This window comes from Podarcis bocagei, assembly GCF_964188305.1.
Source record: "Podarcis bocagei genome assembly, chromosome: 9".
Taxonomy (NCBI): Eukaryota; Metazoa; Chordata; class Lepidosauria; order Squamata; family Lacertidae; genus Podarcis; species Podarcis bocagei.
Window position 1 is genome coordinate 3,353,173 of NC_138134.1, and position 13,010 is coordinate 3,366,182.

The 13,010-nt window shown below is 45.2% G+C and overlaps 1 protein-coding gene across 2 annotated transcripts; it reads right to left on the reverse strand.

The window, feature by feature from the left end:
• Positions 1-851: 851 nt before the first annotated feature.
• C3AR1 (complement C3a receptor 1) lies at positions 852-9,755 on the reverse strand. 2 transcript variants are annotated; one of them, XM_081207824.1, is made up of 2 exons: positions 8,253-9,755; positions 852-5,410 (listed from the first exon to the last, which is right to left on the reverse strand). In XM_081207824.1, exon 2 carries the CDS (start codon positions 5,405-5,407, stop codon positions 3,998-4,000), a length of 1,410 nt encoding a protein of 469 aa, XP_081063950.1. In that variant the 5' UTR covers positions 5,408-5,410; positions 8,253-9,755; the 3' UTR covers positions 852-3,997. The 2 variants fall into 2 exon arrangements, with proteins under 2 accessions (XP_081063950.1, XP_081063951.1); XM_081207825.1 differs by having other exon boundaries at positions 852-5,440.
• Positions 9,756-13,010: the final 3,255 nt, after the last annotated feature.

Below are 13,010 nucleotides of genomic sequence, written 5' to 3' on the forward strand. Positions count from 1 at the left end.
CGACTTCCAAAATGTTCAAAAACCACAGCACAGCTTCTGATTGGCTGCAGGAAGCTCCTGCAGCCAATCAAAAGCCACGGAAGCCCTGTTGGATGTTTGGCTTCCAAAAATAGTTTGCAAACCGTTTGGGATCCAAAACGTTTGGGAACTAAGCTGTTCAACTTTCAAGATACGGCTGCACATGATTTTGGCCTTACCCCCTGGTGAGTTGAGAGTCGTCTGTATTATCATAAAGGATTACATACTTTTATAAATATTTATTACGGATCAATGTTCTAGGACATAGAATTAGGACCTTATTAGTCCAGAAGTTTGGGTTTTTTAATAATGTAATTAACACCGCCTTGGCTAGGTGCAACAGATCTTAATCGCAGTGTGGAAACAGCCCTACCAAGATATTTTAAAACTGAGTTGAATCACTGGTACTTAAGTTGTTTTTGATATTTGTATCCTACCCTTCTAAGGAGCTCAGGCAACATATTTGGGCTAACCCTGTTTTCTTTTCACAGCAACTGTGTGAGGTTCAGAGAGTGAGGTGCCCAGGGTCATGGCTGAATGATCCAACACTAACAGTATTCATTGCACCACAGTAAATTTCAGTAGAGGAAATTTTGTTGGGTGAGTTGATGTGAGAGCCTATCAGCAGTCAGGAGTTCTAGAAGCCATCAGTGCAGGAATCTACTTTTGTTCTTAAATTTTCTTGTATACAGTACAACTTCACAGCTCAAAGACCTTCAGGTCCAGTGCTGCAGGAAACTTTTAGATTAGTCAGTGATGGGTGCTTCCTTGTTTCAAAGGAGTGACGGAGTGTGATCCAAAATAAAAGTCATGAGTGGAGCCTTTTTTGGGGGGGCACATTATTTTTGCTGAACTATGCTATTTATTGAGCAACTTTGACTTTCAAAAGGGAACTGGTCTTTTGAGCATAGTTGAGAAAGGCTGGGTGCAGTGATTGGGTGGAACATGATGCACATATGGAAGTCAGATGACTTCCTTGCTGATTTGAGTTTAGAAATAGACAATTTGAGCCCAAAGGGCTTTTCATCAGACCTGCAGCATTCAAAGGGAATCATGTTTTGCACTTAGCTACTTTCTCCAGGACACGAGCGAAGGCTTCCTTAGCCCCCTTTTCTTCAGCATGCATACCAACAGGCTTTCTTCAAACCTTTCCTTTTAGGTATATCTGCTGCATACGGGTGGGCCTGGTGTGCACACACAACAAATGAGGTGGTAATGATTGGATTGCATCATTTTAGAACGGCCAGGTGAGGGAGCGCCATTTTTGTATGTTTCCCTATGTTACTTTTCCTTGCAAGGAGAAAACTGCTGGAGAGTGGGTTGAGCTAGAACCTTTTTTTCATTTTTCTTTTTACTTGTGCAGAGAATGTATTTTTCAAATGCAGGGAAGCATCCAGAAATGCATGTCCTACAGTGGCCTAGTCCATTTTCTTGACTCGTTTGTCAAGAAATGTAGATCAGGCACAGAGTTCTCTAACCATCTCAAGGGGGGACACTTAACAGAGGCTCTGTCAGACTTATTCCCATTATGTGAGGCCTAAGCCTCTGCCCCCAGACTGCCTCTTCTTGGTGCTGCCCCCCATAGACAACATTAGACACTTGAAGGGCCAACCACCTGGCCTGTAGACAGGCACTCCTCTGTCCCATAGCCTGTGTCACTCTGTCCCCCCTGTGCCACTGGACCGATGAGGTCTTGTGGGAAACATTTGGTTCCTGGTGTTCTGCGAGGGCCTGTACCTATAGACCTCAGTGGTTCAGGAGGTTCTTATGGGGCTCCTGTGTGACAGCCGCAGGCACAGTGGTTTCTCAAGATTGAACAGCCAGCTGAGTTCCTGGTTGGCTCCTTAGCTGGTGCATCTGCAGCCCCAACTGGATCTGTCCTGCTGCTGGATTCAAAGGTTACAACAAACTTTGACCAGGCAGACCTGCTTTGAATGCCTCCTCAGCCACAAAGCTCACTGGGTGACTGGGCCAGTTGCTATCTTGCAAGCTAACCTACCTCTCAGGGTTGTTGTTAAAGGGATGCCCCATGACTTTGACCTCCTTGGAGGACGGGTGGGGAAGAAATAGTAGCTTCTTGCCTATGCCCTGCCTGATGCAGAGGTGTCACTCAATTCAAGGCCATCCTTAATAGCTTGATCACCAAGCTGCTAGGTGCAGTTTTGTATACACATAATAGAATATATCCTTGTAATTTCCTGTTGTAATAGTGGTGTGTTATTAATATATAGGGTACATTTTACAGAATAGCATAACCAAAAACAAAGCATGAACAAGACAACAAGGGGATGGGAAGGAGGCAAAAGGGCCACAAGAAGGAATGAAAGTTAGAATTTTCCTTCTCTCCCTTCACATATTTCTGAAAGAGACAGAGATGAGATTTAACTGAAAATATTTCCTTATGGAGAAGGGAAAGGAATAGTTTCCCTGCCTTATATCTTCAGTGATCTCTCTCTCCTCCTCTCCTCACATTAAACCATAGTTTTATGTTCTTGCTTGGTGTGCAGTTTCCCTTAATTTGTCAAGGAAAGGAGAAAGTTCCTCCCCAACAAGGACTCATGAGGTTGCTCTGTTGGCCTCTGTCCAGTGCTTTCAAGAGAAGATGGAAAGGAGGCCACTTCCTCCTACCTTTACCCATGGATGGAAAAGAAAAACAAACTCCCATCCCTTAGGAATAGAGAGAGAAAAGACTAAGAGCAACGCAGCGTCCTAGTCTTTATTGGGTCTTCTGATCTGGCTTTTGGTGTAAACTGCCTGTAAGGGTTCTGCTATTGAGATGCCTAGAGACTGATAGAGCCAGGCTGCTTCCTGGGTGCTCAGGCTCTCTGTCACCCTAGTTGGTTTCTCTCACACTCTTCCCCCCCCCCCAGTATTGAGGCAGAAGGACTAAGCGGTTCCAAATTAAAACCACCTAGTGTTGCTAGGAAGGGAGAGTAACCATAGGATAAATGTGAAGAGGGAAAAGTCAAGCCTGTTTTAATTCAGAGGGTTAAAAGCAACTTATTTATTAGTACATGTGTGCAACCTACCCCAATCCAAATACGTAACAGCAAAAAACTGGGACAAAAGCAATGCATCTGCAGCTGAACAGAATAAATTGTACCCCACTTCTCTTAACTCACTCTCCTGGTGCTAGTACTAAAATGTAGGCCTTACAGTGCTTCTGGAAAGGTGCCCAGATTGGGTGAATTTGCAGTAGGAGAGAATTCATTAACTAGGCAGCCCCTAAGGTATGCTCTGGAAATAAGCACATTTTGAATGGAGTCTCCAGTAGCCCTGAAAATGGACAGGATACTCATAGCTGATACTCAAATCTGCAGGTACTATTTGGCTTGGTTCTGTAGGTTCTAGCCATGCCTGTTGACCACCACCACCACCCCTTTGACTACCTTTTCCTTTCTGTTGAACAGCCGTTCCCACCTAAAGTTAAGGGAAGGGGCTTTCCTCCTAGAACTGCTTGCAGAACGTAGGCGCAACCCTTGCCTACCTCTTCCCTGCTTTGCTTTTAGAAATTAAGCACTGCGTCCAGTTTTCTTTGGCAGTTTTTGGTGAATGCAGACCACTTACAAAACAAAGCTGCTGACACTTCTTGCAAGATTTCTGTGCCACCGCTAAAGCTTATTCTGGCTCGTCATACATGGCTATGCTACTTCCTTTCATCAACAGGGAAAAAAATATATAACAAGTCAAGTAATACTGTAGGGCACATTTGCAGTGCTAGAAAATTTTTGACAAATTTGGATACCACCACCACCACCACCACACATGTTGCAAAGATAGGCAGTTGTCCCCGTCTCCCTTCTGTGGTGTAACCCAGAACTTCACTTGACCCCCTCACACCGCAGCACAAAGGGGATTCACAAGGTGTGGCTGCTCTCTGCATATGCAAGAGCTCCAGATACTAATTCAAAGTGGCCACATCTGTGCCAATCAAGAATCCACAGTAGCAAGGACAGTTTAGTTGCCTGGAAGCTCCATTTTAGAGGGCGGAAACATCAATATCATGGTCAACTGTAGACTTGCTTCTTTCCTGGGAGAAGGCAGTGGAGCATGTTCCTTCCTCACTGAATGCCCCTTCCAAAATCCCTTGCACCGTCTGGCGTGCTTTTTCCCTGAATTTTTTCCCCACAAACACATAAAGAAGTGGGTTGATGCAGCTGTTGGCATAGGCCAATGCTGTGGAAACATGGTTCCACAAAGCCAGTGTTTCATAAAGTGCTGTGCTGGGGTTAGCCAGGAGATACAGCACCCCAATGACATGATAAGGAGCCCAACAGAGAAAGAAAGTGACTATCACAAGCAGGATCACCCGCAAAGCCTTCACGCGGGACTTTGCAAATTGGTTTCTGAGCATCTTGAGGGCAATCAGGACGTAGCAGGCAGTCATGATTCCGAAGGGGAGGAGGAAACCAAAGATGCTTCGGGTGACAGTAATGGACACAAGAACGCTTGGCAGCTCATCGTAAAAAGGCATTGCCATCGAGTCATTGCTAATCGGGAGGTTGCCAGAGTAATTGCCAAAAAGAAAATAGTCGGGAAGATCGGAATAAATAACATTGGATATGGCAGTAGCTGGGTGGGAAGATTCGTGTGACATGTATTTTGGGCTGGTGACTTCCACCGTCAATGAATCTGTATCTCTCTTAGTGCCAAGAGTGCTTGGTGTGCTAGAATACCAAGCCTTGCTTTTGACTGTATTAAGAATATGGTACTCAGAATACACATCCAAAATTCCGTCTGTGAAAATATCTTCATAGCTACTAGCCACAAAGGTAGGGCGTTGACTAGAAAACTCTTCGTTGCTGGGAAACAAATAATCTGGCCATCCTTCCTCATATTCCTCACCGTGCCAATTGTAGACACACCTGGCATTGCCCGATTCATCAATGGAGATTTCGCGATAGAAGAAAGCAGGAAAACACATAATGAAAGCTAGGAACCAGGTAACACCACAGACCACGGATGCGAACCTTACCGTCCGGTGATTCTGACACCAGACAGGCTTCATCACCACAAGACACCTGTCGATGCTGATGGTGGTGAGGAGGAAGACACTGGCAAACATGTTGAAGATGATGGCAGACGGGATAATCTTGCAGAAAAACCACCCGAAAGGCCACTGCTGATGCAGCGCCAGGTGGACAATGGAGAAAGGCAGGGACAGGCAGCACACAAAGTCAGCCACGGCAAGGTGCAGAAACCAAACCGTGTTCACCGTTCGCTTCATTTTCAGAGCAACGACCCAGATTACCAAGCCATTTCCGGGGAGGCCCAGGAGAAAGGTGATGGAGAAGATGAGCAGAGATCCAATAGACACGGAATCCATATGTTGTAACGTGAAGGAGTCCTCAGATTCGTAGAAACTCTCATTAGCCATGAATGGAGGCATGTTCTTTAAAAAAGAAAAGAAAGGAGGAAAAGCCTGAAAAATGCAAACAAGCCAAAGTTCTTAGATGCTGTTCTAAATGAGGAGAGTTTGCAGCCTCAGAGATCAGGCCACAGTCAGTGGGAAATTATCCAGCACAAGCTGCTGCTGAAATGCATGGGAGCTTTGCAGGGGTACCCTTGGGCTCTTGCATCGCTCCCATTTATTTTATTCACACTTGTGCAGAAGAACTTCCTAGTGACTTACACCTCCGGTTTGTTTATTAGTGGGAAGGAGTGGTGCTTAGATGTTCCACTTCCAAGCAGCAACGTATCTGGGGTTAACCCTGCTAGGGATAGTTCATACAACCAGCAGAGTCAAGTACAGTAGCAAGATATTTTGGGGGGCTAAACTGCTTCAGGCTACAGGTGGAAGCATTTCCTTAATGCAGGAAGGTGAATTTATTTAAGATGGGAGAGAACTCAAATATTCAACCCTTCACCTGCAGCCTAAAATAGTGCAGTCCAGGGAAAGCTTTAACACTTGGTTTGTTGCTTGTACGCAGTGAGATTCATTTGTCAGGTAAGGTCAAAATAGGCCTCTTTTTGTATTGCTGCACTTGATGGAAGATCAAGAAAAAGTGTGCAAACTCAGATGATGATAACACCTGGAGGATGAGAGGGTGGGACCACAAGGGGCAGGAACCCAAAACTTGTGGAAGGCCCTTGACCAACAGGTTGGTGTCCTCTTGTATAATTCATTTAATTATACCCTAATAGGTGGGAATGGTTGTCTTCCTGTTCTCCAGTAATTGGGTGGTGGGTGGAATTCTGTTCTAATTTTTTTATGGGGATGTTGTACAACTTCCATGAATCAATGGTTATCCCAAATTTTTAGTGTCTGCCACTTTCCTAACTGGGAAATGTCCAGATTTCTTTTTTCAAAGAAGTGAATTAATTGCACCCCAGTTGCAATTGTGCAAACCTAAATTTCTGGTATGTGATTTAATCCCTCCCACAAAATGGTGACAAAACTAGTGGCCACCCAGGAGATTTTTTGTGCTAAGCAATCTCAGCCTTCTTTGCTTTACCCCTTATTCCTTGTACAGGATTAAAGAACACGAGGGCTCTTCCCTGCTTCATGGGTGCAGCAAAAGACATCTTTGCCCTGTGCCATAAAATCCAAGTGGCTCCACTGCCTCTGCAGGTGTGCACACACATAAATAAGACTATCTTGCCTGTTGCCACTCTTTAATGATGTCTAGAAATCGAGGCAGCCACCTTCCCATCTCAATGTGGGCCTGGCTTTTTCTATACTCTTGGAACAAACTTATCTCTATAGGATCAAGGACCTCTGTGGTCTGGCTAGTTCTGCACTGTCCTCTTCCGCTTGCTTATATGGATGCACATCACCAGGATGAGGAGTGGGGTTGCCAATGCATTTCCCCCAACTCGAGGGATCAGTAACCACGTCTGCATTAGTCAGAACTTTAAAGAAGCCCAGTGCAAGGGAATTGGGTGTGCTCCCCATCCATGCAGCAGCAGTCTCAGGAAACTACATTAAGCTCCCGTGAGACAGGGGCTTCCCCTTGCCCCCAGGGTGCACGTCTAATGGTCAGTTCCACCTGCTTGCTATGATAATCCTAGCTGTACCTTGAAAGGCTTGGTGGTGGTGGTTCAGTGTATAAATCCTTTTCTATAATGACTTGAGCTTGGTTCCTTTTTTCTCATTGCAAATGATGTGGTTCCCTTTGTGGTAGGGGGAAATTTGTGAGTGGACAGCATTTTTGTCTCTTGTATATTTTTATGACGTGTGCGATGTTGAAATTACAGTATAACCAATGTGTCAGCCATGCAGCAGTGGCAATCGTGGTCAGTAATAATGAAAGCCCCACTCCAAACATGATGGAATATATAAAAAAAGAATATGTACAGACCATTTGGTTGCTTATGAGTTTTGACAGTAGCACTCTTGTAACCATTTGTTATATTTATTCACAACCGTGAGGGCTCAGAACCTGAATTTCTTCAGAAATTTAAGAGTTTCCTTGTCTTACAGGTCTGGGGACTACTTTTTTTTAGCACTATGGACCTATTAAAACTGCAATCGTTGAAGCAGGGCACATATCTATAGTCAATGATTGTGTGGTTATTAGGGCTGTGTATCCACACCCTTATTTTATTACATTTTTAGTAGGCAGACAGTATCAGACAAAATATTACAACTACACTATAATAGTATCAAGGCACACTGTTTTAATGATTAAAAAGTGAGTTGACAAGAGTGGTCATGATTTGTAGTCCCTGATATAGCAGTTTTAGTTTCCAGACTATGTCTCACACAATATAAGCCTGTGCCTTGTAAGTTACTGATTTTTATTAAAAACAAAGAGTCTTGTGGCACCTTAAAGGCTGGCACATTTGTCTGGGCATCAACTTCCATGGACTATAGTCGGATTCCACACCATGCATTTGATGAAGTGAACTGTAGTCCATGAATGCTTATACCAGCATACTTTCGTTAGTCTTTAAAGTGGCTCTTAGTCCTTGCTGGAGCAAAAACAGCAAGGATAGCTACCCCTTTGGAAACTCGATCCTTATTGATTTCTCTTGGGGGGGGGGGTTTGGTGGCTTTTTGCTTTCCTTAGCAGCTCTCCCTTCAGATTTTTCAAAAAAAGTGAGCAAGCTCCTTCTAGATAAGATCTCTCTTATTCTGGACAGAGCTCCCCAACTATGAATAATTCATAAAAATGATGAATTGCTTTTCTCCCCATCCACCCCACTCAATGCTTTCTATTTTCCCTCTCCAAATCCTGGCTGTAAGCTTGAGAGTGTCTCAACCCCACTCTCCTGCCCCAGCTAGCGCCTACCTTTGCTGTAGGACTGGCTCCACAGTAGTTGCTGCTGCTGCAGTCTTTGGTCACCAGCTCCTTGGGTCTGACTGGGTCAAGAATGGGGGAAGAAGAAAAGGCAGACTCTGGACAGGAAGTTGCAGATTGCACTCCTCATCACTTTTACAGGGAGAACATGCTAGTTCATTTTCTTGATTGTTCTAATTAGGAGAGTCCCCTCATAAGGCTGAGCAAACTTTTAAGAGCATTTTAGTTTTGTTTTTAAGGCAAAACAGCAGAGATCAATCTGGAGAAAGGGTGCCTTCAGCCATATAGCTTAAATGGCAGAACATCAGAACTGCTTGGAACAAATGCACTTCAAAAGCCCATTTTTAAACGAGATGAAGTTATTTATTTAATCATTGGAAGTATTTATAAGGTGCCCTTTAAGGCCAAGCCCTCACAAGGCAATATACATAAGATGCAATGTGTGTAACTTAGAAGGATGCAGGTGCCATCTGAAAATGAAACAAAACACTTCTTTGAATCGCAGAAGCCATTTGTACCCTCAAAGAAAGGCAGCTGAAAAGAGTTGTGCTTTCAAGTTCCTTCTAAAGGCCTAGACTGAAAGGGCAAAGTGTAGGTTAACAGAAAGGAGTTCCATTACTGGGGCCACCACCAAGAAAGCCCTGCTCTCTCTCACACTCTCTAGCCTAACCAATTTTCTCAGTAAGGAGGTACAAGAGCAGGACCTCTGTAGTGGCATATTGGGCAGCATCATACAAGTGAAGGTGGCATCATACAAGTAAAGTTTAAGTTAACCTGGGGGTTTAAATAAGATTATTATTATTATTATTATTAGTAACCAGTTCAGTTGGTGCAAAAAATGGTGTCACATGTTCAGATGTCCTGGTTTCGTTCGCATTTGAGTAACTGCATTTTGCACTAACTGTAGTTTCATAGGTAGCCTACATGATAGGGCACAATAGCAGTCTTAACTTGGAGGTTCCTATCCTGTCCTGTATAAGAGCTCAATCCAGAGTAGCCACCGTCCCAACTGTCAAAACCTGTTTTTACCCAGCTTAAATTTCAGCTTCTTCATCCATCTCAGGCACCCGGTTCATGGGGTCCACAACCTTCATGGGCGACTTAGACAAAAAAGAGAGTAGAGCTGTCTGTCGTCTGCATATTGGTGACATCGCTGCCTAAACCTCTGGTTGGCTTTGTTTAGATGCTGAAGAGCATGATGGATCATAGATAAGATGGGACCCTTATCCATGAAGAGACCATGGGGTGGAATAGAAGTCACCCAGCACCACCTGAGACCAACCAACAAGGAAGGATTGGAGTCACTGTCATTCTGTACCACCTAGGCTGGACAGGTGGGGACATCATGGTCACCACCCTAGTCCCCAGCACACATCATCCACCAGGGTCTGTTGCAAGTCTGTTTCCACCCAAAAGCCAGGTCAGAATGTGGTTTGGAATGAATCTTAATAAGAAACCATTCATCATATTCAATAAGTAATATGAGTGATTTCCCTACTGCAGTGTTTTTCAACCACTGTTCCGCGGCACACTAGTGTGCCGCGAGATGTTGCCTGGTGTGCCGTGGGAAAAATTGAAAAATTCGAAAGATTTTTTTAAAAAAATGTCAAATTTTCGCCCACTAGGCGGGCGCCGGACTGTGTCCACCCTATTTTCCATCCGTCCTGGGTGGGGATCAGATTGGATGGGATCGGATGAGAGCGGACAGGCGGTCCGCTCCCATCCGATTCCCCATAGAGAGCAGCGGGGCTCTGACATCTCCCTCTCCGCACACAGTGCGGAGAGGGAGCTGTCATCCGCCGGCTCAGCGGGGATCAGCGGATCAATCCCTGCTGAGCAGAGAACGGTCCGCAACGTTTTTGTTTGCCATTAAAGAAAAAATATTAAACCATGCTTGAATGTCGGAACTGGTTACTAAAATTTTTGAATCCCACCACTGATGTTAAGTGTTTGTGTTTATTTGATTTGTGTTTATTTGATTCCTATTCAAGAGAATTACTTTATATATAGTCAATATAGGCACAGAGTTAATTTTTTTAACATTTTCTAATGGTGGTGTGCCTCGTGATTTTTTTCCATGGAACAAGTGTGCCTTTGCCCAAAAAAGGTTGAAAAACACTGCCCTACTGTGTTTCAGGGAAGCTTATCAGGTACAGTGGTACCTCGAGTTAAGAACTTAATTTGTTCTGGAGGTCCGTTCTTAACCTGATGTGCCACTTTAGCTAATGGGCCCTCCCACTGCCACCATGCGATTTCTCTTCTCATCCTGAAGCAAAGTTCTTAACCCGAGGTACTATGTCTGGGTTAGCAGAGTCTGTAACCTGAAGCGTCTGTAACCTGAGGTACCACTGTATTCCTCCATGTGAAGGGTCAGTAATGATGGACTTAATGAAAGGCAGCTTTAGTTCTGCTTTAGTTTCGAAATGCAGAGAGGTCTCTTGGGAGATAACCACAGTCTGCTTTCCACTCCCATTTAAAGAAACAAAACAGAAACCCAAGTTGCCAGTCTTAACCCTGAAGAGGGAGTTTGGACGCATTTGTGTGCATATGGCAGGGGCAGTAAGACTCATCAGGCTTGGCCAACCTTGTCCCCGGTCCCCCAACGAAAGTGTGCATCCTAAAACATGCATCTGCAGTCCCGAATGCAGGGATGGCTAACCTGTGGGTTGGGCTACAACTCCCCTACTCCTTGACCACTGGCCATGCTGGCAAGGGCTGCTGGGAGTTGGGAGTCCAGCATCATCTGCAGGGCCACGCAGGTTCCCTGCTGCTACTGAAGAGATGCTGCCAGCCTGGCTGGCCTGTCAAGCAGGCCTTGGGTGGGTGGGGAGCAACCTGGTAGTGGTGCTAAGTATAGCTCCAGCCCATGTGCTCATGCACCACCATCTTAATGATGCCACCCCTAGACTCAATGTGCAAAGGTCGGGAGTGACTTAATTAAGACAGTGAGTGACACCGAGAGTCTGGGTGCACAGCTGTGTTCTGCAGGGCTGCTCACCCATCGGTGCTGCCTGTCTCAGAAAGGGGATGGATGATTCATCAGTGATGTGGGCCATCATCTTGAACTCACCACAATCTGAATTATGCTGCTCCTGCCCTGGACACAGAGGTGTGTTGGGAATGGGCTTGGCACAATTAAGATTTCAGAACTGTTAAATTCAAGCGGGTGGCTCAAAATTCTGCTCACTGCTGCTGCCATTGTCATCATAGGCAGAAGACCCCCCCTGCAAACAAATAAGTGCCCCCCCCCTGCCGCCCAGGAAAAACTTGGGAGTCCAGATTGTCCACAGAAGAAAAACTGTTGGGGGTAAAAAATTCCCTGGGGTTTCCTCCCCACTTAAATTATACTTCTAGAGAAAACTGTTATGTTGGTCACATCTGTTAAAACACAATAAAAATAGCATTTAAACTATTTGTGGCATACTTCTTGGTTATTTTTGGAGTAAGATAGAGCCAGTTTCCACACACATAACTGAATGTTAACAGGAGTTCAAATGATATTAGCTAAAACACGAAATAATATGCAGAGAAGCTCACACATGTGGTGTTGGTCACTACGCAGTTACCCTTATCTGGAAATGAAAGGCATACACAGTATTTTATGCAATAGTTTAGTGATACAGACAAGCCCAATTCCACCTGCCAATGACTGAAACTCAAAACCACCACTTTGGTTTGATATTTTTATAGAAGCAATAATACTCTGTTAGAGGCAGAAACTCTCAGGTTCCTTCTGAAGTGAGGTTTTTCTGATGAAAATCCAGGCGGCAGCAACGAAAAGGGAATCCTTCCGATTTCTAATGCTAGCTTTATATTGGGGTGGGTGGAAATAATATGATGGTGATGTAATTAAACGTTTTTAAAGAAATCCCCCAGACTGCCCAAGTGGCACGCCTCGTGTACTGAGGGGCTTGTGGCAGGTAAGAGGTTGGGGGGCTCAGGGAGGACAATCACAGCCAGGCCAAAATCTTGAACTTCATTATTTTCCAAGGGCAGCTCTCAGTTTCGTCTCGGGAAAACTTAAAAAACTGTGGTCCAGCCTTTCCCAATTGGAGTTCGTTCTAAGCTGTTTATCTCTATGAGCCCAAACTTGGCTGCCAGGGCGAAAGATGGCTCCCTGCGCGACTTCAGCAGCCCAACTTGATCACCGCCGCCGAGCAGAAAGACACAGAGATAAGAAAATAGAGAAACGCATACAAGGGACTGAAGGCAGAGCTTTTTGGTTCCTTTCGCCCTCTCCCTTGTAAAAAAATAAAAAAGAGAGCGAGCGAGGCACATACATATACCCAGGATTTTAAGCACACACTTGTGACTGAATCGCAACGCAAAAGGCAGCAGCAAACAGAACCCAGGCTTATTTGGGTGGAAAATGTGTGGGGTTTTTTTTAAAAGTTGTAAAGCTTTTTTAAAAATGCCAATACAGCTTCTTATCTCGATATTGCGTGGTTTGTAAATGGTGCAATTCAGCCCCCTGCTTGCAGCGAAGACCCACCCGCCTGAGGCGCGCCAGGGCCAGGAAACAGCGGCGAGTCTGGCGGAAAAGGAGCCATTGCGGCAGCCCGAGCGGGGGAGGCCGCGCTCCGCTTCCCATCAAGTGCTGCGCAGCTATAAAGCAGCGGGCGACGTGGCGCTGAGCGCGAGCCGAGCTGGAAGGGGGCGGTCTGCCGAATGGGCGCAATTCTGGAACATCTCGCCGAGGTGGGGAAAAGATCTTTAAAGAACCCGGGAGTTGGCGACTTAGGCGACTCT